The following is a 25,726-nucleotide window of genomic DNA, read 5'->3' as shown; positions in this document are numbered from 1 at the left end:
TAAAGACCTACAACCTATCCTTAATCAGGATGCCACACTCCAGAAGGCCCTGGGTGACATGCCTGTTCTCTCCCACGGACAACCTCCCAACCTCATGAGGATCCTCACTAACAGCCACAGTCTATACCCCAGGAATACCAGTCCTGGAACCTTTCCCTGCAACAAAGCCCGCTGCCAGCTTTGTCCACATATCTTCTCTGGAAATACCATCACTGGACCTAACCAGGTTACTCACAGAATCACGGGCACTTTCTCATGCTCCTCTACTAACATCATATATGCCATCATGTGCCAACAATGCCCAGATGCTTTGTATATTGGACAGACTTCTAACTCCCTTAGACAAAGGGTCAACGGGCACAAAACAGACATCAAAACACTCCAGATCCACAAACCAGTTAGTCAACATTTTAATGGAATGGGGCATTCTGTCAATGACCTAAAGGTATGTGTGTTACTGAAAAGGAATTATTGCACCGTTTTGGAAAGAGAAACATCTGAGCTGGCTTTTATATTCAAATTCGGGCACATTAACACATGGTTTAAATCGTGATGGGAACTTTCTGAGTCACTATAGGGGCTTGTCTACATACTTGGCTCAATCTAATTCTTGACCTTCCCCCCCACCCCTCCACTCTCTGATTTGCTCACCTTGATTATCTTTTTCTGATTTGTCCTCCTTGCTTACTGTTTTTGGTTCTTTGTGCCTTAAATATTGAGTCTGTTCTGGGTTGGCTATGGTCTGAGGAAGTGGGTCTGTCCCACGAAAGCTCACCTAATAAACCATTTTGCTAGTCTTTAAAGTGCTACTTGACTGCTTTTTGTTTTGAAACATTTAAGTGGATAAGCCAATTTTAAGGCAGAAAAATGAAGTTTGAGCCTTCACAGAAATCCTTTTCCCCTGGGTTTGGGATGCAGATGCCTTTTACAGCAGTATCCACCCATATGCAGCAAATTGCAGCAAGAGAGTCTTACTTTTTTTAAAATGAAATTATTACAATCACAATGTAAATCAGTATATTTAATTATTTTAAATAGCTGAGTTATTTCATTATCTGTAGAAAAGTGGATATTATTTGTACCAGAACAAAAGCGTGGGTTTTTTCCCCTTTTAAGTACGCCACCTAACACTGCACATGGGAAGTAAAGGACTTTTTGATGCTTGGCGGTGTTAGCTGCTATAATTTGACATGTCTGTGGTTCACCGTTTCCAAGCACTGATATGTATGTGCACAGGTGTATAACTATTCTGATCCACATCTATTTTTTCCTGGCTTCCCCATATGTGAAAGTGAAATCCATGCCATCTTGTAGGGAACCACGTGATAACTCTATTACCTTGCTCGGAATTAGATTTATCGAGCACCTTAACTATACTTTGCCTGTTCATGCCATTCCCTGGGATTTATGGTAACATTCTCAGCTGCTCAGTGGCGCAGATAGCCCTATGATAAATCAGACAAGGTGTGAGGGAGAGATGTTCTTCCACTGCTCTCTGCACATGAGGGGCTCCCTGCACATGCATGCACACAAGTGCATTACTTCTGCATATGGTGCCGGATAGGCAAGATTCCCTCTTGTGCCCACGCCAACTTTTATTTAAAGTATTTTGTTCCCCTTCAGGACTAAAAGAGAAGCTTTAAATCACAGAGAAGGGGAAATTCTCAGCTTCCTGATGGGGCACAGCACTCACTCCCGGCTCTTGGTGCTATCAGTCTAGCAAGGTGACATTTTTAAGTAGAGAAGACATAGATTTATATCCTAGTTGTTTTTATGGTTCCCTCTAATCCCATACATATGGATTCATGACTGCTAAGGTACCTAATTCTACGAGTAGAAGGATGTAAAAACTGACCCAGCCATATTATTGTACCTCATAAAACATTTCTAAAGTGGCTTCACTGGAATTAAACACACGGTGCTGCTGCATGATTTTACCAGTACTTGTTTGGGGTATCTGGCCTTAACTCACCCGTGGTATCACTACTAATTAGTAATGGACCTTTTCAAATTCATGTAATAAGTCCTTTCTATTGCATCGTCATGTATCCAGTACACACTATGAATATGTTGGTGGTAGTCACTGGGACCTGTGCAATTTTTTTTTTTTTTACAAAAAAAAGGAGGAGCTGGTACTCAGCTGTCTCCCCACCCCCACTCACCAGCCAGTCCCGTGGCTGGTGTTGCTGAGATGCCGGTACTCAGTATTGGCACAAGTAAAGCGCTGGATGTATGTACTATATAGTATTTTTTGCTGTACCTTTGACCATCTCATCTGTAATCTGCCCGCAAGGACATCTTCTATCATTCTGAAAACCGCTGAGCCATTTTTAATTTTAATATTTTTGAAGCCTGCAAAATTTTTTTCTTTTTTTCCCCTCCAAATAAGTAATTGCCTCCATTAATGACACTGATCTGAGGCATTCGGTTAGGTGGAAATTGGTCCTTGACTGTAGGTCAATGTTTTGTGAGCAAGCTGGGTGACGAATGGTTGTCTTATGTTATTAGAAAATGGAGAATCTTGGATTTCTGATGGAGACGGTACTTGTTTCCAGCTCAGGTAGACATTTGGACAGTGGACATTTGACAATAAGAGTATGATCTTATGAATTTTGGTATAATTATCTAAAGTTTAGTTGTTAGTTTTTCTCTTCCTCCACATACTGTAGAGTTGAAATCAAGTTAATAAGGCAGACTACTTTCTAAGCAAAATGATAAAAAAAATATTAAAAGTAAAATTTTTCAAAGCTCTCTAACATATCTTTTTGTGAAATGCAGATTATTTCAGTCTTGGGGGAATTGTGCAATTTTACTATGGCTCCAAATGCAACAATTGCAGAATTCCCCCAGGACTATTATGTGACAGCATGATGTGGAATAAAGGTTTCATTAGCATGAATTTGGATTTAACTCCAGAACATGCTTGTGGCATTGCACTGTAGCTGTCCAAAAAGGAATGCCAAAACAATCTCTCTAACACACTACACTAGCACATATTCCATATTATGATGGTTCGAGTTGTGACTATTTTCTAAAGTTTGTGTTGAAATTGCAGCTCAACTGTCAACATACTTCAGCCTTCTTCTAAAGCCCTTCCCATACACCCTCTCACAGTGTGAATGTCGGTCATTGTTTCCATCAGATAAGTTAAATGTATAGTTATTGAAAATGGTGTATCACTGATAATGGTCTGACTCCTATCATTCAGCTATGGCACAGCTGTGCTTAGATTCATTTTTAAAAATTGTCAAAATATTTTATAATTGTCGTTTAGCTCTTGCTATTTTTAACACTATTAGATGTCGAGGTCCAGATCCTAAAGTTCTACTGAGGTCTATGGACCTATGTCAATTTGCTCCAGCAGAAAATTTGGCTCACAACTACCAAATGTATAGTTATTGATAATGGCCTTAATTCTCAGATTTGGCAGAGCTGTGCTTAGCGCAGGACCCGCTGGGGAAAGGTGGAAGTCCCCTGGAAAAGCAACTTCAGGGCTGCACTATGACCCTATACCCACTTGTCAGTGGTCCCAAAGAGCCAAACCAGCCTGGAATTGCCAGTGTTATTCCCTCCACCTTGTCCCTCTTCTGCTGTTTAGAAGAGCAAGTGGTTTAGAGACACTGCACTGGCTCTTCACCAACCAGGAAGCCCCCTGCACTAGGGGAATGCCCAGATGACACGTTCCACTGAACCAACAAAATTACACAAAGGGAGCAATCCTGTAGGATCTGGCCAATCTCTATTTGTATTGAATTTACAACAGAGATGAGCCTAAACAGCCAGGCTTGCTGATGGTGGGCAATATTGTCTTTGCTTTTAGTCTTGTACCATGATAGCTGTGTTTCTGCCTCATTCTGCTTTGTCCCCCTTCCCTCTCCCCCAACAACTAGTTCACCTTTTTTGAACCTAGATTGTGTCAAGTGAGTGGAAGTCTCACCCCACAGAGTCACTAAAGCCAATGCATTGGATGCACTGTGCCATGTCCCTGGAAGACACGGTTCATGCACATTTTTTTCTCTAATTCACAGGGTGTACGTTGTCCGAGGCGCGTTAGCTATTTATTTTCTGGGCTTTTTAGTACATTCTTTTCACTTCTCACCCTATTTCTGAAGTTTAGCTGGAGTGGTTGTGAGAGACACTTACCAAAGCACTGACTTCTGTGGAAGCAACAACACATGCCACAAACCAAATGAACCCTAACGCACAGCTGCACGTACTACAACTTATTAAATACTTCTGCTTCTGTTCGGTTTTTGTTTTCATAAAACATAAAATGGGTGTACCTTTACCCATAATGGGGTATAAGTTCCTATTGAATAGTAAATAAATTATTGCACCAAAAAACTATGTTAAATCACCCAACAACACACCATAGAGTACCCACCCAGTCTGCCAAAACTCCTTTTAACCTCACTGCAATTTCGTTTTAGTCACACAACTCCATTGCCACTTCTGTACATGTCAGCCTGTAATTGTCTACATACAGCTTTCCAACTGGTTCTCCTGGGGCCAAAAAAAAGGACATCCTGATATTGCTTCACAACTTCCTTTAATAGATTTTAATGCCAGAAGGGACCACTGTGATCCTGTAGTCTGACCTCCATTTATCGTGATATATTAGCGTATTGCATCATATGCAACTAAAAATTGGGACTGGCCCAAGAAATCACACAAATCACACAAAATCAATTGCTGACCCTGGCATTGACATCTTTGTGCAGGAGATGCAAGATCATGTTAATTATCATTTATGCCTTATGATGTATTCCATTATGTCCACATAATATCAGTGTCTCCGAAACTGTTGTCTTTTCCGTAGTGCACCGATTGGGCTGGTGAGGTCCAGGAATGCCACCATTCCTCAGATTGTTTAAAATCAACATCTGTGCATTGAAATGGTCAGGTTAATTGCTCCATCCATCTTCGCAGGGAAGAGACTAGGCATGAGAGTGTGGGACTGAAGAAGTGGTCACATTGGACAGAGCAGCAATGGGCTGTGATTTGTTCCCAGGAGGGGGTGCATCTCAGGAAAGCCACAGATTCTGGTAGCCAACCTCTTTTATCTCCCCACTCTGGAAATAGCCAGGTAGAAAACTTCAGCTCTGAGGGAAAAATTCAGAAACCATTCCTTGAGGTTCCCTTATCGGAGTAATATTCTGCTGTTAATTGCCCCCCCCGCCAGTGATTGGTTTAAAGGTACTCAAAACCTGTGATGATGGGTGACCTTAGGAAAATGTAGATAGGTTGATCTTGGCTTCATTAAAAAAAAAGAACACCCCTATAGGTCTCTTCCATAGTTCTTTCATCTTTTTTAAAGATTTCATTAACAGAAATTGGTAATGAACCCACAGTAGTTCTGTTCAGGGGAGTGATACCCGGTATGAGTTTGGCTCTGTTTCTTTTTCCTAATAAAACACAAAAGAACAATATACAATAGGTTGTGCCTGTTGATGGTTTGTAAAGAAGAGAACTATGGTGAGGATTATTTCTTCCATCTGACTAAGTAATTGCACAGCAATTTTTGTATCTACCATGAACACATGTTGGCGTGATGAAATACTACAGATTTGTTTTGGTATAACTCTGCACTGGGTATTTTATGTCTACATATGTAAAAAAGCTATCTACATAATAGAAGAGTCCTCAGGGAATGGTTTCCTGCATAGGGGATTGACTCTCCACCAGAGAATTTGCCATTTTTTTAAAAAACAAAGTCTTTTTTTTCCTTAGACAAAGTTTCCAGCATCAAGTCCCTGGACTTCCTTGTAATTCTTTCACCTGCTTTTAATCTGTCTTAATTAATTAGTATTATAATTAGTGAGTTAATTGCTTGTGTTGTGAGGTGATTAGAAAATTGACAGGCACCAAGCAAATTATATTTATTATTTTTAGGGCCTAATCCAAAGTCTTCTGAAGTGAATGAGAGTCTTTCCATTGACTTCAAGGGGTTTTGCCTTAAGCCCATAATGTATATTATAGTGGTGATGCAGACTGACAGGAATTTCAGCTTCTGGGCCTGATTCTCCTTAAGGAGTCACGTATACCCATGTAAAGTGGGAATGATATGCTCCTGGCATTTTATATGTGTTTTGCACAGGCACAAAACAACTAGGGTCACCATATTTGAACGTTCAAAAAAGAGGACACCCCTGAGAGGGAATGAATCTGTATCAGTATCTACCAACCCACATTGCATTAATGTATTATATACATGCACTATTAATACAAGGTGAGTTGATAGATACCGATACAGATGCACTCCCTCTGAGGGGTGTCCTCACTTTTGAGTGTTCAGTTATGGTAACTCTAGATAAAACAAGCAGCAAGGCTGAATTGGGCTTAAGCCAACTCTAGCTCAGGGTTTTAAGTAACTTAATGGAGTCTGAATCCACATGGCTTTAAAACTGTTACAAGCACATCTGAACCTTACAGAGTGGTCCCAAGGCAGTTTGTGGAACATAGTGTGGCTGGGATTTTGTAGAATGCAGCGTGTTCTGCCAGACGACAAAAGATGGTTTTCCCACACGTCTATTAATACACAACATGGTGACAAGAAGGTCAAAGTTTGGTATCTGTTTCCAGACCAAGAATTTCAGTATGATTGAAAAATTAAATACAATTGTTTCATCTGAAAGCACGTGATTCCCATTTATCAGTGCCCATTCTTTGGGTGTTTGAATAGAACTTAAAGATCAGTGCGTTTAACTGTATGTGAATTTTAGCGCAGTTATCTAACATTTTTGTTTTTGAAGTCTTCCTCTTCCTCTTAAATCTGAAACTGAAAATCGAACACTTCAGTTCACCCATGAAGCCTCATTGTAAATATCTTAACCAAGGGTGTCCAACCAGTGGCCTGCAGAGCTTTTTTATCCAGCTCACACCACCATTTTTAAAAGGGGGCTTGGTGTCTCTGAGCCACATGTGGCTTTTTAAGAAGCCATTTGCAGTTCACTCCTCTGCGATCTGGCTCCTCCTGCCTACCGTGGTGAAAGTGTAGCACTAGATTTAATTGGTTTTAATGGCTGTTATTCAGGGTGAAAAAGCCCCCCACCAGTTTGTAGCTCCAGAAATAGGTAGAAGTGGAGCTGTAGCTCCAGAAATAGGTAGAAGTGACAACCTCATTCTGGCCAAAGGCTCTTGTCTCTGCTCTTATTCAGTTTCATGGAAGAGTTTTACAGTGCGCTGACAGTTTAATTTGAATTTGTGATCACTTAGATGTGCTTCTGTGCTTTGTCAAATTGAGGCCTTAAAAGGTTGGGCATTGAAATATTAAAGCCTGACTTATACCTTCTGATTCACAAATTGAATTAGACTTTTTTTTATCTGAATGGTTAGTTTGGGGTAAAATTTGGCCATTTTTCCTGAATAAACAAAAGCAATTTTAATTTTTTCCCTACATTTTCCATAATTCAATGAATACTTTGGGAAAGTTTTGAGGCTTCTTTATTTTTGGATTTCATATCAGATTGATTATTCTCTTGGAAAATGAGGGGGCAAAAGTTTTCTTGGGCTTTGTCTATATTCAGAATCGCATCATTTTAAGTTAAAAATATTAAAATTGAAGAAAAAATAAAGTCTTTTCAAAACACAAAAGGTATGGATTCTTAATATGACTTAATCTTGTTTTATACTGATTTATCGTAAATCTATTCCTTACTAAGCAAAACTAAATCTATATACACCAGGTTTACACTGAAGTGAATAATCCCATGTTTTGCACCAGTTAAACAAAACGTGTTGCGCATTATGTATTTTGTTAAACTAGCATAGCTATATAGACCAGACCTTGCTTTGGGATGTCCTAAATCTGCAGCATGCTCAGAGGGTTAAGGTGGAGATTCGCTGCCAAATTTGAAAATGGTAGATTTGAGCAGCCAGCATTTTGGCTTCTGGGTCTTGCTGGACTACAGTAAGCCAACAGAACACAGAGACCTCAAATAACAAACCTGACTGAATTAGAAATGGGTTCCTTGTTTGCCTCTGAAGGCACCCAGTGTCAAAGTGGAAGATGCGTTTCCTTATCTCTCCCAGAAGAGACAGACCTTTCTCCCACTCCTGCAAAAAGAAAACACAGCAGCCATATCCCTGAACCCAAATGTAGCAAGTGACATTTGGGAGAAAAAATCTAAAATTTCTTTCTAAAGAAAATGGAGCACTTTTTCCACTGTGTGTTGGTTTGTGAATGCTGGACATGCAGAAAGTATTTAATTAAAAACACTAAATTTGGGAATTAAAATGTCACTCAAGGTTTTTTTGATATATATTGAAATTTGTAAGAGATTTATGTGCAAAGACTCTGTGGTAAGGGCAAGTCACTCGTCCAGCTGAAGACTATATTAAATATTATGGAATAGGTGATGCAGCTCTTCTCTGTTTTACATTTTCATCATTATTTCTAAGCTGAGTTTATATTCTAAATAAACTCTCAAGCTCTTCATAAAGAAATCATTCCTAATTACTACATATTTAAAGTCACTGAAACAAAGACATTATTTTAAATTACTCAATTAGACCAGTGTAGTATGGTAATAAGAAAGTTAATTGCTTTTAGAAAATGGAACACTAATGTATTGTGTATGATTTTCATACCAAGATCTGTTTATGAAATTTCACTATATGTTTAGGTTAAAATATGTTTCCAAAAATTGCAGGCATATCAAAGGATTTTATGTCTTAGTAAGGTGCTGATTTTGGTGGTGCATTCTCTTAAAACTAGTTCATTAATAGTCAGAAGTAAAAGGGAAACTTATTTTGTTCAGCTCCCTGGAATTAAAAGGAATGTTGTCCATTAAAGGGCTCTGTTCAACAAGGAGGATAAAAGAGGACTAGGGCTGGGTAGAAGAGGACAGGAAGACTTTGGAAGCAAGTTTTTATATTACAGTAATTAAAATAAAAACAAATTACATCAGGTTGCTCTTTGAAGAATTTATTTAAAAAATGATGTCTGCAGATTCAAGCATTTAAGGCTAAAGCTGAATAGATTGTGCAGGTAAATAAACCCTAATAAATCTTAATAACCCTAATAAATCATTTTGTTAGTCTTTAAAATGCGACAGGACTGCTTTTTTGTTTTGTGAAGATGCAGAATAACACAGCCACCGCTCTGTGACTTTTCACTTTTAAGTTAAAAGATCCATTTCTGGGGAAGAGTCATGATTCTGCAAACTGCAGAAACCTGCTGTGGGAGCCTTCCGGCAGGATCAGAGTAGGGAAAGGCAGAGGCGTGTGGTGAAGCACTAAGATCCAGGGGAGGCATTGCCTCGCTTTGCCTCTTATACCCACTGCCCATGCTGACGTGCTGACCAGTAAGGAAATGGCCTTTCCAGCTGAAAAATGGGCCTGTTAAATTGAACCATAGACTTTTTTTGAAGATGTTCAGTGTAACTTATTTTGGCTTTAATATTTAACAGTAAATCGTTTACTTAATAATTGTTCCATGGCAGTTTAGGAAGCACTCATTTGGAATATGGCTATACCCCCAAAATATTCTCACATTGGAGCTGGTGCTAGCTCTGGGCATTTAGGAAGAACTTGACTAACGATTTTACAGTGTGGAAGATGTCTGTGTCCGCAGACCCAAGCATTTAAAGCCTAAAGCTGAATACTCAGTTTGTGCACCTAGCCATAATCTTTCCCACAAATGCAAACCACTGTCTGCATGTGCAAACTCCTATTAATGTTGATAGGAATTGCAGGCCTGGATTCCGAACAGTCTCACAGAACATAAATAACTTCATTCACAGACCGTGAAAACAAAACTGTAATAACCAGGCCCACCGACAGGGGAGGGCAAAGGAGGCAACTGACCTGGGGCCTGGTGATTCAGAAGGGCTAGGGACTTCCAGGCAGAGCCCCAGACCCTTTCCAAGTGCCACTGGAGCACCGCGTATCACGCCACAGGCAGCTCTGCGGACTGGTGCGGGGTGGGGGAGCATTGTGGAATGCAACACAATGTGGTCTGGGCAGTGCTGAGGGCTGGGTGCCTCAGCTCCAACCCATCTCTCTGAAGCCCCTTTCTTTCTGGGAACACAGAACCAGGCCCCTCCTCACCTTCCTCAAGGGCCCAGTAAGTCTGTTGGTCCCCTGGTAATATCTGTTAAAGTCTCCGGCCTGGCTTGACCGGCACATTCTTGCTGTCTTGTGCCTTTTCCATGACACAAAGCAGCTGTAAATAGGTTGGACCAGCCCACCAACTGGGTTTATGGCTTCTGTGGGTTATCGGAATGTGTTGGCGAAGTGATACTCAGTTTGCTTCTGTGTCTTTTAAATAGCACAGTATAATTATTGTGTCATGAGAGTCATTGTAAATCTCCAGTTATTCTTTGCTCTAACCTTTGGAGAACTCTTGTGTGGCGGCCTCAGGAAGCCCAGAAGCCATGCCGTCTCTCTCGAGCTGGCAACTGCCCCTTTGCATGCAAAACAAGTACATAAAAGAGCTGTGCTGTTTTACCATAATTCATATGTCCCCTGGGATTAACTGCAGTCCATAGCCTTGTCCTTTTCCGTCTGTCAAATTCTTATCTTGACTTTATAGTATCCCTGACAGCTGTACTTGATGATTCTTTTCTATTTGCTTTTACTTCTGCCTTCGCAGGAACTGCTCTGTTACATTCTGAATGAAGACTTATTGCTGCAGTTGAATAGGAAGAAAAACACACTAACGCCATTCACTAATGCAACAATCTATGGTCTTAGAGACAACCTCAGTGGTTTGAGCACTGGCCTGCTAAAACTGGGATTTTAAGTTCAGTCCTTGAGGGGGGCCATTTAGGTATCTGGAGCAAATAGATTAAGAAAAAATCTGTCAGGGATGGTGATGGGTCCTGCTGTGAGGGTAGGAGAGTGGATTCAATGACCTGTGAAGGTCCCTTCCAGTTCTATGGTAGGTAGGTTAGGTAACCTAACAATATTAGAAAAGAACAGCAAGACAGTCTCGACATAAAAGAATAAATGGACGTAAATCAGACATCAGGAACGGTAATGTACAGAAGCCTGTGGGGGAACACTTCAATCTCCCTGGACACTCCGGCTACGTCTACACGTGCACGCTACATCGAAATAGCTTATTTCGATGTAGCGACATCCAAATAAGCTATTTCGATGAATAGCGTCTACACGTCCTCCAGGGCTGGCAACGTCGACGTTCAACGTCGACATTGGGCAGCACCACATCAAAATAGGCGCTGCGAGGGAACGTCTACACGCCAAAGTAGCACACATCGAAATAAGGGTGCCAGGAACAGCTGCAGACAGGGTCACAGGGTGGACTCAACAGCAAGCCGCTCCCTTAAAGGGCCCCTCCCAGACACACTTGCACTAAACAGCACAAGATACACAGAGCCGACAACTAGTTGCAGACCCTGTGCGTGCAGCATGGATCCCCAGCTGCAGCAGCAGCAGCCAGAAGCCCTGGGCTAAGGGCTGCTGCACACGCTGACCATAGAGCCCTGCAGGGGGTGGAGAGAGAGAGAGCGTCTCTCAACCCCTCAGCTGATGGCCTCCACGGAGGACCCCGCTATTTCGATGTTGCAGGACGCGGATCGTCTACACGTTCCCTACTTCGACGTTGAACGTCGAAGTAGGGCGCTATTCCCATCCCTTCATGGGGTTAGCGACTTCGACGTCTCGCCGCCTAACATCGAAATTAACTTCGAAATAGCGCCCAACACGTGTAGCCGTGACGGGCGCTATTTCGAAGTCGGCGCCGCTACTTTGAAGTAGCGTGCACGTGTAGACGCGGCTTCAGTGGCAGATTTAAGGGTGGCAGTCCTGAAACAAAGAAATTTCAAAAATCAAATGGAGAGAGGAATCTCTGAGCTGCAATTTATTTGCAAATTTGACTTCATTAACCAAGGATTCAACAGAGACTGGGAGTGGCTCGCAGTTTACAAAAACAGCTTCTCTGCACTGGGTGTTAATATCTCCCCATTAGACTCTGACAATGGCTCATATCCCCGTCTCATCTGACTTGTTTTTTCCTCTCTTGATATGTACTGTTCATAATGGGCCATTTCCACCTTGCTGAATAGACCCTTGTCAGCTCTGGCCCTCCCTTTTACTGAGACCCCATTCTTTAAATACCCCTCTGAAACCGCCCCCCCATTCATGCCTCTGATGAAACAGGCCTTCGCCCATGAAAGCTTATGCTTCAAAATATCTGTTAGTCTATAAGGTGCCACAAGACTTCTTCTTGTTCTCAAAGCTACAGACTGACATGGCTACCTCTCTGATACTTGTCAATAGTAGAAATGTGTTTTGTAACTGGGATGCTGGCAGACCAGCTCAAGCCAATGCCCCAGGCCAATTCACTTATGTATTAGTAAAGATCAAAGAAATTGTTAAGTGTATATGAACGTATTTGGTGTTTTAACTTCATAGACATGAGTGGGATATAATTTGCATTGTTTTCACTTATCTTTATCCTGATATGTTGTACAGGTTGAACCTCTCTAATCCGGCAACCTCAGGACCTGACCGGTGCCAGGTGAGAGAATTTTCTGAACCATGGGAGGTCAACATTGTCTAGCACAGGGCTTCCCAACCTACAGGTTGGGACCCAAACATGGGTCATGATTACATTTTAAAAGGGTCACTTGCTGGGCTGGGCAGCTCCACAGGTGACTATTAAGAAGCCATTCACACTCCTGAGGTGGTTCTCAACTTCTTAATTGGATTAACAGTCATCAGGCAGTTAAGACAAGCAGTTAAATTGAGAACCATTTCAGCTGCAAGGCAAAGAACTGCATACCTGAGGATCAGTGCCCAGCTCAGGTAGGGTGGGGGCCTGAGTCCAAGGTTGGGAGGGCGGGCACAGCTGATCAGCTCCCTGGCTTCCAGCCTCTGCAGGAGATGGGGGTCCCTCCCAGACCCCAGCAGGGTTCCCACAGGTTGGCTTCCAGCTGGGGGGGGTTGGGGATCCACCCCAGCCCCGCCCAGGGTTCCCACGGCTGGCTCTGCCAGCCAGGGTTCTGCCCTAGCAGGCTTCCAGCTATGGCGGGGTGGGGTTGGGGGTCTTCCCCCCCTCCCCCCCCGACCCATCTGGGGTTCTTGTGGCTGGCGCTGCCGGCTGGAGCTCCATGCCCCAGCTGACTTCCAGTTGCAAGGGTCCCTGCGCCTCACCTAGCTCTCTCCATCCTGCGAGTTACTCGTAGCCCTTGAGTGTGACTCTCCAGCTCCTGCATGAGACTCTCTTAGCCCCCTTCAGCCCCTGAGTGACTCCTAGCTCCTGACTGTGACTCCCCCATCCCCCTCTAGACCCTGAGTATGACACCCCCCGGCCCCTGATTCTGGGGTTTAAGACGGTAGGGGGACAGTTTGGGGATGAGGGTCTTTCCACCACCACTACTCTGATTAACTACAGTAAATGTAGTGTTATTTTTTTATTACTATGTTTCCCCTTTTCTATGAAATAACTACGATAAATATATAAACATGAGGGGGCACAATTTTGTATTCTTGCCTTAGATGCAAAATTAGCTAGTTATGGCACTGCCACCCCTCCCCGGCTCCATTTTTGAATTGCCTTGGGTCACCAAGTTTTTCTGAATTGTCAAAATGGGTCCCCATCTAGAAAAGGTTGGGAACTGCTGGTCTCGCAGCATTACCAACACTTCCACTCCATACTGGGCTCTTAGAAGGCATTTAGGAGCAAATTACAGCTAAATAACAGCACAGAACACTGAGAGCCAGGACTGGTGGCGGTAAACAAACTTGATGGGAGCACGGGAAACTTGGCCACACCCATGATAAGTGGTTGTCCAGCTCACTAAAATCATGCTGGATTACAGATGTTACCAGCTGAGAGATTCCAGACTAGAGAGGTTCAACCTGTAGTAGCAAACATTTACAATATCTTTGCCCCTCCTTACACCTATAGTTAAATAAGCCATCAAAGAAGACAGAAGTCTTGTGGAATGCAAATGCAGAACTTGAGCAATTTTCTGTTAATTTCTAATGAAGTGGTCATTGTGTGTGACTGGAGGACAAAAACTCAAAATGCATTCCTCACTCTCTCTCTCGTCAAAGGGAAAGTCTGTGTGCGTAATAACCTGCCAGCTTGGTCGCTGTGAGAAGCAGCTACAAGAATGGATTCCAGTAATAATTTTGCATCTCTGGACTGTTTGGATTCTCTCAGGGAAGGTACCAAATGCAAAGCAGAGACCAATGCAATCTGGGCACCCTGAAATGATTTTTGGGTAACAGGTAATTTATTACATCACTGCTACCCTTTGGAATGAGAAATTGCAACTCACCTGTTTATGTTTTACCCATTTTAATCCCGACAACTCTCATTGCCTTTCCTTAGCTAATCAATCTTTAGTTAGTTTAGTGTAGAATTGATTATGTGTGTAGCTTTTGGTGTACGGTCTAGAGTACCAACGGACCTTGGTTAAATGATTTGGCTTTTGGGAGTTAAAGCAACCCAAAGTTTGTTTTAAGTGACCTTTTATCACAAAGTCCAGTTTGTCTGGGAGGCAAGATAGGGCCTACAGGGACTGTTTGTGACTCCAGGATAAGAATGGTAAAGTGATCCAGGAGTTCACATTTGTCATTGGCTTAGTGAAATCTAATTATAGAACAGCAGCTCTTTTCCCACAGTAGGGACTCACCTTTGCGAGCGTCTCAAGGCAGCATGACAATAACAGGGTTATCCTTCAAGACAGTTTAATAGAATGGTACATCAGAAAAGAAATATTAAAACTGAAAACAATTGAGGACCAAAGGGAAAAACAAAAGAACCTCCTCCATCCACTGGAACTGCCTTTGCCAAAAAGATTTCTCAGACTTGCATAGAAAGTTATTTAAGTGTTTTACATCTGAACATCAAACTGTATTGAATAAACTAATGACTGTAATCTAAAACATAAAGATCAATTAAATAAAAACTCTTTTATCCAGGATATCCAGGGTGAGGGAGCCGGCAGAACCATGCAGAGGGCTCAGCTACTTTTGTTTCACCTGTGGATGTCCATCTTCCCATTCTGTCTCTCCTTTTCCAGCTGAGGAGGGGTAGGGGGTCAGTGCCTTGAAAGCTGTGAGATGCTTTCTGATCCCTCTGGGCCTCTCCCGTGTGTTTCCTCCATAAGAGAAGGGGATCTAGCCCTTTGTCGGGTAGCATTGTTTTAACTGTGACAGTTAAAGGGAAAGTGCGAACTGGAAGTTTGGGTTTTAAAAACGGATTCGAACAATGCAGTGCACACCAGTGATGCGTCTGTTAACGTGAAATATGGTTATGGGCCTGGCTTAGTAACATGGAGATAGGCACAAATCAGTGGAAGAGATCTAAGTTTTAGAACACCCTTGCAATCCTCATTTACTTGTGATCTGCTGGTGAGGATCATATGCGCCACAGAGGAGACATGTTTGGTCTCGGAGTGATAGGGCATAGAAGAGCAGAAGTGGAGTGGCTGTGCTTCATGCTATATGCCTTATAAGCCCTGGGCAGCACTGACAGCAGATTCAGTGTCAATGGAAAGCAGACCTTGTAGCTTCTATACAGGTGTGAAACCCTAGTATGTTCTTGGTTATGAGCTCAAATCTACCAACAAAGGTAACTTTGCCAAATGAAATAAGAATAAGCTTCTCTACTGGAAAATCTGATGTTGCTTTTTTCTGCACAGCATTTAATAACAGCCATGTGACACACTGACTGTATCTGAACAAACCTCATGGCATTTAGATACGCTTTATTGAACTAGGGCTAATATCTTTAGGGTGCATTATATTAAAAATGTAGTTGTGTATGTAAGGCAGCATTGGGCATACTTCTCTGGTAGGTAGGAAGGGAGGATGTTATCAGCCTTTGAAGCCACCCCTATGGAGATATGTGTATACTAGTGTTACACTTGGCCAGAAAAGGTTAAACAATGACCTGTAAGCTACCCTTAAGGACATATCAAAAGGGTATTGAAATAGTAAATGGGGCCATTCTTTGAAGAAAGTTATCAAAGCCATATTAAGTAGACTAGACTCTAACCCCTTTGTTCGTATTGTTAGAGACAATGAGTAAATGCTGAATGTCTCTCTTCTTTACCTACATCCTATTAGAAATCTAACAGTGTGATTAAATTAGCTTGTATATGCTAAATCTTGTTCCAGTATTATAATGCCTCTTTTTTGTGCTCTATTGACTCTGAGATCAAACAGGGGTATCACATAAGTGGGACTGATGGTGTAATAATAAATATTACTGCCCTAATCTCTTAATTCTACATAGTAAAGCACATATCCTAAAGGAGTCTGTGGTTTTGGCCTTTCCTTAAACAGTGTGGTAACATAGGAGTACAGTTTTGATACTGGTTGGTGAATCAAATTATAGCGTACTCCCAAAATTGGTGGATTATCTTCTCCATTTCTCACAGTATCCCCGACTCTAGCATTCTCAGTGTGGCTCATCTAAGCACAACTAGTTCAAACTGGATTTTCCAGAGGACAGTACACAAAGAAAAGGCTTTTATCCAAAAGCCTGTGAAGGCTGGGAGCTGTGCAGCCTGGTCTGAAGGGAGTGAGATTTGGATCTTCATCCAGGAGAGGCAACAGCTGGGGAACTAGAAGCTTGAGAGTGGGTGCCCTGACTGGACCACTGAGAAGATATGCAGCTGCCATTGCCAGAGCTACAAGTATCATTCGAAGCAGAGAGTTCCTTTTCTGCAAAGGAAGTCTTCAGAGGCCTCATTCTCCTGCCTGGCTGTCTTTGACACATTAATAGATGGCTAAGTCTGAAGATTATAATTGCACTGATAGCTTGACAAGAGCCTTCATGAATTGTTGGGCTTCTGGGAGTGAGGAGCAATGGCTAAGTGGCGAGACAGGTGTTACCGATTGAAGCAATGGATAATAGCCCAGAACTGGACAAGGGAAGTGAAAATGTTTGTGTAGCTCAAATAATATTTAGGGGATGCAGATATTAAACCAAAAGTAGTTCCTGGTTTACTCCAGTGAGGGTACTTAAGACTTTTTCAGCAGATTTTGGGTAATATTGTCACAACCAGCAGCTGAGTTCTGTATAAATCTTTTGTTTTTCCCCCCACCATTTTGGACTTTCCTTTGATTTGAAACCTGGGTTACTCTGGTTGTTGTGTCCATTTAAATTTAATAGTCTGCAAAACCAAACAGACTAGTGCGTTCCATCTGCTAAGGAAGCTCCTTAAAAGAAACATGTCTTGAAATGAGAATGACTGTGCACCTTGCTGCAATTAGACATCCCCCTCCCTCGTCCCCCCTGCCCAAACCCAGGCTTTCCCACCCCACCACACATCACCATATCTAATTCTCTGGATTTAATAGTTACCGATGACAAATATAAACGCCAGCAAGGAAAGTTGAAGATATTGTTGTCATTTACATCTTATGCATTCCATCCCTTTCAGAGAGGCAGGTGAGCCAATCCAGAATTAAAATGAGTTCAAACCTGTTTGGAATGTATTTCAAGCAAATAAACTTTGGCCACACCGTGGGGGCACTATGGTATACTCAAAAACAGCAAGAAGTCCTGTGGCACTTTATAGGCTAACAGATTTTTGGAGAATAAGCTTTCATGGGCATTTGAAGAAGTGGATCTTTTCCCATGAAAGTTTATGCTCCAAAAATCAGTTCATCTTTAAGGTGCCACAGGACTTCTTATTCTTTTTGCGGATACAGACTAATGTGGCTACCTCTTTAATACAGTATACTCTATTTCTATTGATTTCTATAACCTGTTTCTTTTGAAGAGGCTTGGCAGTGCTGATTCCTTTTCCCTCTTTCACCTCCATCCCCTTACAAAGCAGTCTGAGAGTATAAACATTGCTCCTTTGAAGCTCAATAGTAAAATTTGGTCAGAAACCTGTAAGCCAAGCTAGGCCTGTTTTGAGAAGAATCTGGGAGATGCTTTGAGGGCTGGAATTGTTACTATCCATGTCAAAGGGAAACATTTGTTAGGAAAGGGCAATCATAAGGGGAAATATGACTACTGATTAGTGGGGAAGCAACAAGACATAAAGTCATTCAATCAACAGAGCCGTAGTTAAGAGCAGGCACAGCCTTTTATCCTGTGTGCCTAAATAACAGCCTCATTTGCTATATAAATAACATTTTACCTGCACATTTGACTGCTTTTCACACATATTTTCCACAGCTAGCAAGCATGTTTGTTTACATATCTATAATCCTTCTGCAAATATTGGTCTCAAGCTGTCCATGTGTCAGAAATAGAAATGAGCGCTATTACGAATATATTTGTATCATTCTCCATATGAACTTGAAGATATCTAAATAACTTTACCACATAATTTCCTGTCTTTTATTTTTAACACATTAAAATATTTATTATAGTGACTATCTCACTTTCCATATTTGCATTTTCATTGCGGGGGAATTGCCATTCTGTTTTCTAGAGTCACCCCCGCCCCCAGTGATCACATCATAATGTGTGTATGATATTAGTATTGGCACCCATGTTTTGTGACTCACTCAATAGTTGTCTTGTTCAGAAGACAAAGGGGTTGAACTTTCAAAAGCATTTTTGGGACTTGTCCAAAGAACAGCCAAACCGAAATTTTCAAACTTTTTTAAAAACAATGCCTGTCCACCACCAACCCAATTAAACACCCAAGTATTACCTTTCAGACGTATTCCTCTGGTTGACAGCTCTAAGGCTATTTGGATCTCAAAAAATCTACCCAAGTCCAACATAGAAATCACCACCACCAAACAGAAGTTCTGGTTCATATTCAATCACAGTAAAAATATTCATAGTGTAACACTCCCACTCCCAAACCAATGTCTCTAATGCCTACATAAAGGAGATAGAGTCAATGGTGACATTTTAATAGAAATCAGATTTATGACCTGTTAATTAATGTTAATATCAATGACAACCCAAATTGCTGCATTAGGAAAGTTGTGTTTCTACCAGATGCCTTGTCTGTTCCAGAGAGAGTAAGGAAAGCAGAACATATATTCCCCCCTTCAAAGCTGAACTCTCCTTCAAGGCACATGGCCGTATTACATCCTGCTTCCCAAGTCTGTACAAACATAGGCCAGATGCTCTCTGTGGGAGTAGCTGCATTGTACCATGCCACCAGTGTAATCTGGTCCTAAAAGTGGTTTAACTAGCTCAGGAAGGATAGACTTCCTATCTTGTAGGACAAGGGTCAGCAACCTTTCTGAGGTGGAGTGCCAAAATTTGACCTTTTGTCCTCTATGTACAGCCTGGGTGCTGGTGATGTTTTTTAAAGTCACTAATAGCCCAACAGCTTTATTAATAAATAAAGATGCAGAGCCTTGCTGTTTAGGTGGTGGTTGGTAGCATTAGCCAGCCTTTTGTTAATCTACAGGCAGCATGGCTTTGAACAATCTCCTAGCTTCATGGGGGAAGGAAGGGTGGGACTGAGCCTTATGCCACATGTACTGATGAAAATCAGCTCTCATGTCTTTCTTGGCACGTGCAGGAGCTCTTATGCCCCACCCATCCTTACCTGCTGTTATCACAGAAGTGGAAATGGAACATGACCGGTCAGGCTAGGATGTCCCTCAAGTAAAACAGTTCTTGTCTGAATGTGTGGCCCCCTGTAAGCACTACAGCTCATCACAAGTTTCAGCAAACCTCAGACTGCTTCAAAAAGACACAAAGGGACCACTGCTACAAATCACTGCATCACGAGACTAAAAAGTTGAGCTTTAGACTATCTTTGCATACCACTCCCATGCATAGGGTGCCATCTGTATCAGGGATAGCTAAGGAACTGGCCTGTGCCCTCAGCTATAGCATTCATGACTGTCTGTGACTAGAACGGGACATCCTAGGTACTTCAAGCCTAGGGAGGTTGTGGAATCTCCATCTCTGGAGATATTTAAGAACAGGTTAGATAAATGTCTAGCAGGGATGGTCTAGACAGTATTGGTGCTGCCATGAGGGCAGTGGGCTGGACTCGATGACCTCTCAAGGTCCCTTCCAGTCCTAGCGTTCTATGATTCTGAAAACCCCTTCGGGCATTGCTATTTTTTTTTTTTTTTAGGAACAAGGGTTCTTTTGAGGATGAGGTTTGCTTTTGAAAGAGCTGCATCTACACTGCTTTCTTTCTTTTGAAAGAAGCTCTTTTGAAAAGAGAATACGCAAATGAGGCACCAGAAATGTAAATCTGTACCTCATTTGCATTTTTGATTTGCCTCATTTGCATGCTTCTTTTGAAAGAGGAGTGCAAGTGTAGACGCAGCCTTTTAGTCTGAACACATTTCTGTTGTATTTATTAGGTAATGATCTTTCGTGGGTAAGACTCACTTCTTATTCACGAAAGCTCATTACCTAATGCATAACATTGTTAAACTTTAAGGTGCTGTAGGACTGCTTGTTTTTTGTGAAGCTACAGACTAACATGGCTACCCCTCTGAGATATTTCTGTTATGTTTTATGCAATGCTTGGAAACACATGCCAATGAGTGATAATTTTGCAGAAAGTTAACCTTCCAATACAAATGCACATGATATGACTGAGATTTTAGAGTATTTGTTAATCTCAAAATACCTGGACTTCTGTAAAATATTTGGTTTAAACTCCCCAAAGATTTGTTTTGTGCTGTTTCTCCCACTGTCATTCTGTCCTGTCATCTTGCTGCATTTTGAGTGGAACACTTCATTATGACAAACTTGGGATGAATTAGCTTAGATATGCTGACATTATCCAGACAGTCTGAAAGGCCCCCTTGTTCTGAGATGTTTGTACAATTGCCATCTTTCTAGGCTCTGATCAAAATCCTTTGTTACTCAGGCTGTGTCATGTGTAACTAATCTTATTTTTCCCTGATGAGCATTTTTTTCTGTTCATTTTTTTCCTTTCTGCAGACTGTATCGGTCTTTCATTGTGGTGTGTTTCATTTTGTCCCAAATCAGCAGATAATGAACAGTCATTTCCTTCAACTAGAAATTCTCAGCGATATGGGATGTAATACTTTGGTACTGAGTCACAGCAGAAGACAAGACACTTTTCACACAGAACTACTAAGAAGGAAGTGGAAACTGCAGAGCTATGCATTTTCTGTACTCTGGATTGTCCCAAACCTTTGCATCTAAAACTAAAAATACTTCTGAATTTTGAAGCCTGTACAGGGCCTTTTCAGCTGTTTTCATGAGCAGTGCTACTGTTCAGTGACTGTATTGAAATCCTCTGGTTCTATATGAATCCTTAACAAGTCTGGTTGTATTACAATTGCTGTTAATTTCAGCCTTAAAAGTTAGGCTGACATAGGGTAGAATGGGGAGTGACATGCAGAGATGGCCTATGTCAGTGGTATTTGAATTTGCTCAATAACATGTACTTTTACCATCTGGCTGAATTCAGCTTTTGCTTTCTGTCAGTCTCGTGTGATTTTGCTTGATGCATTTTTTGACAGCACAAGGGGATCTAGGTGTAGGATTTATTAACAGATCACGGTCCATTGAAGAAGTTATCAAATTATTTAAGAATACTTTTTTGCGTCCTGCTCAGGAGACAAGGTATATGCTTGTTTGATCATCTACATCTACTGATTGATCTTCAGCTCCAGCATATGTGGAGCTTTCTGTTTCATCTCAAGTTGTACTGAGAAGTATTTATTCTTCCATAACCATGCCTTCCAGCACTGCCATAGAGACCCATGTTGTTCCTCTTAAGTGAAGCAAGTTTTGTTTGTAATTTGAACATGCATCCGTCACTAATAAATTTTAGTAAACTCGCTGCGATTACTTTGCATTTAGCTCCATATCTATTTTAAGATTTAGTTTCTGTTCATTCATTTCTAGTGCTACAGACCAGTTTGCTGCTTTGTAAACATATTAAGAGACACAACAAATAATCCTTGGTGTTTTCAGTGTCAGAGATTTGTGCTCCAGCTCTTTATCCATAATGTATTTTAGCTTGATATTTCCTTGCACTATGTGCTGAGAGACACTAGTGAGTGAAGCGTTTACTAGCAAGGTCTCTCAGGGCTCAGTTCTTGGCCCAATATTTTTATCAAAGATGAGATGAAATCTTTAGTTGATTAAATTTTCAGGTGACATGATAGGTTATTGGGGTGGTTAATAAGGAGGAGGATGACAGGCTACTGTTACAGAGTGAGTTGAAGTGGTTGGTTAAATGATGTGTTTCAATTAAGCAGGGATAAAAGAAATCTAGCTGTGCCTAAAGATGGGAAACAGTCTTCGAAAGCGGAGACTCGGGACAGGACTAGGGAGGGGCCGGTCATTGTGGAACAACCTCAGCATAAACTCTTAGTGCTATTCTGTGTCTAAAAGGGCTAATGCAGTCCTTGGCTGAAGAAAGAGGAAATTATCAATTAGAAGTAAGCAAATGATCTTGCCTTTGTACGCAGTACATGGCTTTGGTGAGATTGTGTCAAACTCCAGAATAAAGTGTTCACACTTCAAGAAGGATGTGGAAATATTGGAGAGAGTTCAAAGGAGGTCCTCCACAAAAATGACCCAGAGGCTGGAGAACAAGCCTTTTTTGATGTGAGGCTCGAGGTGCTCAGTCTATTCGGTGGATGACAAAGAGTGAGAGGTAACTTGGTCACAGCACATAGTTATTTACGCATTCAATGGGTGTTGGATGCAAAGTGGCCTTTCAAGCATTCACACAAAGGCATAACAGTGCCTGTAAGTTGAATGTAGACCAATTCAAACTGGAAAGAAGATGACATTTCTAGCAGCGAACATAAACACTGCAACAGTTTATCAGGAGAGGCATTGGACTCACAATCTCTTGGGTCTTTGAAATGAGTTTAGATATCTTTCTAAAAGATATGCTTTCATCTTGCTTCTGGTAAAAATGCCATCATCTGGATATACAGGATGATCACAGTGGCTCCTTTTGGTCTTAGAGTCTTTAAAATATAAGAATCTATTGCTTTCATTGCATATGTGATGCTGCTCTCCTCAGCCTGTTCAAATGCCTTTCCATTTTTTATATGCTGCACTGTAGCCTTCTCAGTTCCAAGATATTAGAACAACAAGGTGTGTGAGGGAACATATTTTGTTGGACTAATTTCAGTGGGTGTGTGAGAAAAGCTCTCAAGCTGCACAGAGATCTTGGAATCAGAACACTAGAACTGGAAGGGACCTTGAGAGGTCATCCTCCTGGCAGGACCAAGAGGTGTCTAGATCATCCCTGACAGATGTCTAGCCAACTTGCTCTTAAATATCTCCAGTGATGGAGATTCCACAACCTCTCTAGGCAATTTATTCCAGTGTTTAATTACCCTGACAGTTAGGAAGTTTTGTCTAATGTCTAACCTAAACCTACTGTTGCGGAAGTTTAAGCCCATTACTTCTTGTCCTATCCCCAGAGGCCTTCTCCGTCTAACCCTCTTTTAGGTACTTGAAAACTGCTATCATATCTCCTCTGCTTCTACTCTTTTCTAACCTAAACAAGTCCAGTTCTTTCAGTTTTCCCATATAGACCTTTAATCATTCTTGTTGCTCATCTCTCGATTTCTTCAATTTCTCTACATCTTTCTTGAAATGGGGTTCCCAGAACTGGACATAATACTCCAGCTGAGCCCAAATCAGTGCAGAGTAGAGTGGAAGAATGACTTCTCATGCCTTCTTCGACTCTGGGGGAGGTACTAAAAATATCATGGCTGAATACAAGATTGAACTAACAATTTAGCATTAAGTGTATTTTAAGGCTTCTGTACATTGTCAGCGGTATAAAGGGGCCTTCGTGCAAATGAGAATCAAACCCTTGATATTTTAAATCTAATGTAAAACCAATCTAAAAGTTAAAAGAGAACAAAGATTAAAAATAAAGTGTTAGGTTAAATTTATCATTTCTTACTTGATGCAGACATCTTTTGGGAACGTCACGGCAGAAGTCTGCACATAGCACACAGTTCTTTTTGCATTACCCATGAATAATTGGGAACAGCAGGTGCTATGGTATTTGACCATTATCTCTAATCAGGGTTTCAGATTAAATTTTTACAAAGCATTGTAAAGCAGCTTATCATACTAGCTTCTGCAGGCTTGATTTACTCTTGTGATGTAATCATAAATAATGGGGTGACATGCTCCGGAAAATTTAGACAGTAATAAATGTTATATCATTTTCAAACCAGATCAGAAACAAATGCAATTGCAGAGGCAGGAATGAGCACACAATTAAACAGAGCGTGCTTTCAATTTTAAACCCAACAATACCCCTGATGCCTTCCGCAAGTGTAATGTCTGCTCCCATTGTTGAAGTAATTCTTTCAAAGTGAGGGGAAAACAAAGGTTTTCTGTAGCATAAGAGGCACCTCAGGGGTATAATGACCAGTACAATCCACTTGTACTGTATTTTCTCTGCTGAATACAGTTTACATCTGAAATAAATTTATTTTCAAAATGAAAATGTATACTTTATGCAAAGTATAAGAAACATTACCTGTTGCCTCCACCATGCCTTCTAGAATTACAACAATTTCTAGTTCCTCTTTGGGCAATTGTTCTTTGGAAATCTCCCAGAAAGGACTCTGCTGGTTAATTTCATGGCTGATGATCAGCGGTGAAACCAAAAAGAGGCGATCGTCCCCTGTGTAATAACCTACGTTGATATCTGTCTGGTTGAGCGGTATAAATTCCCCCTCCTTTGTCTGTTTAGATTTGATCAACTTGGCTCGTATTGATGCTTCCACAATATGTGAATTCCTAAGATCTCCTACTCGGAACATCAGACATAGCTTTCCGTCCCGCATGGAAATGACTGCGTTGGTAGAAAAAACCAGAGTTTCTGCCCTCTTCTTGGGCTGAGATATTTTCACAAACATGCAACCAACCATGAAAGCATTAACAATAGAACCTAAGACAGACTGAACTAAAAGAAGAATAATTCCCTCGGGACATTTGTCCGTGATGACCCGATAACCATACCCGATGGTGGTTTCTGTCTCTATTGAGAATAAAAAGGCTGAAACAAACCCATTGAGGTTACTGACACATGGAGTCCATGTATTGTCTCCTATATGTTCCATATCACCTCGGATGTAAGCAATTAGCCACCAAATCATTCCAAAGAAGAGCCATGTCACAGTGTAAACCATGACAAAAATTAATAGGTTGAACCTCCATTTGAGGTCCACTAAAGTAGTGAAGATATCACTCAGATAACGATAAGTCTCTCTCACGTTCCCATGGTGGACGTTGCATTTTCCATCTTTCCTAACATACCTCTGGATTTTTCTCTTGGTACACACTTTGCTTAAGTGTTTTGGAAGATCCTCTCTAGCTTGTTTGGGCAACTTTGGCTGCTGTATAGTGACAGGGCTCTCCACATCCTGCTCCATTGAGTCTTCTTCCAGTACGTTAGCTGCCATTAAAAAAAGACATTAATATTTATGTGTTTAAAGACAATTGAATGAACACACACATTCCTCCTGTATTAGCAGTATGAAACAAACATTAATTTATTAACATAGAGAAATAATTTTGAAAGGAAACCACAGGAAGTCCTGTGGTACCTTATAGACTAACAGATGTTTTAGTAGATTAGTCCATAAGGTGCCACAGGACTGCTCGTTGTTCTCAAAGATACAGACTAACACGGCTACCTCTCTGATATTTGAAAGGAAACTTTTTCTTATTTCATGGGCTTCCTGTGTAGTATTTTAGAGATTTGAGATGGTCCACAACAAGGTTTAAATTCTGCAGCAAATATTCAAACAAATATTCTACCCACTTTTAAAATGTAAGTCATGGTACTGCTTATATGACTAGAATGACCCTCTGGGAGATAGC

The 25,726-nt window shown here is 41.3% G+C and overlaps 1 protein-coding gene across 1 annotated transcript in view; it reads right to left on the bottom strand.

Annotated features, from left to right (window-relative positions):
• Positions 1-25,305, bottom strand: part of KCNJ6 (potassium inwardly rectifying channel subfamily J member 6) — a 71,296-nt gene extending 45,991 nt beyond the window's left edge. Inside the window, exon 1 of the mRNA XM_074983426.1 lies at positions 24,378-25,305. Within this exon, the coding sequence (XP_074839527.1) occupies positions 24,378-25,305 (928 nt within the window). The remainder of the gene's footprint in view (positions 1-24,377) is intronic.
• Positions 25,306-25,726: the final 421 nt, after the last annotated feature.

The sequence above is a fragment of the Carettochelys insculpta genome, chromosome 1 (assembly GCF_033958435.1).
Source record: "Carettochelys insculpta isolate YL-2023 chromosome 1, ASM3395843v1, whole genome shotgun sequence".
NCBI lineage: Eukaryota > Metazoa > Chordata > Testudines > Carettochelyidae > Carettochelys > Carettochelys insculpta.
Note: the sequence above shows the minus strand (reverse complement) of the source record. Positions and strands in the feature narration are given on the sequence as shown.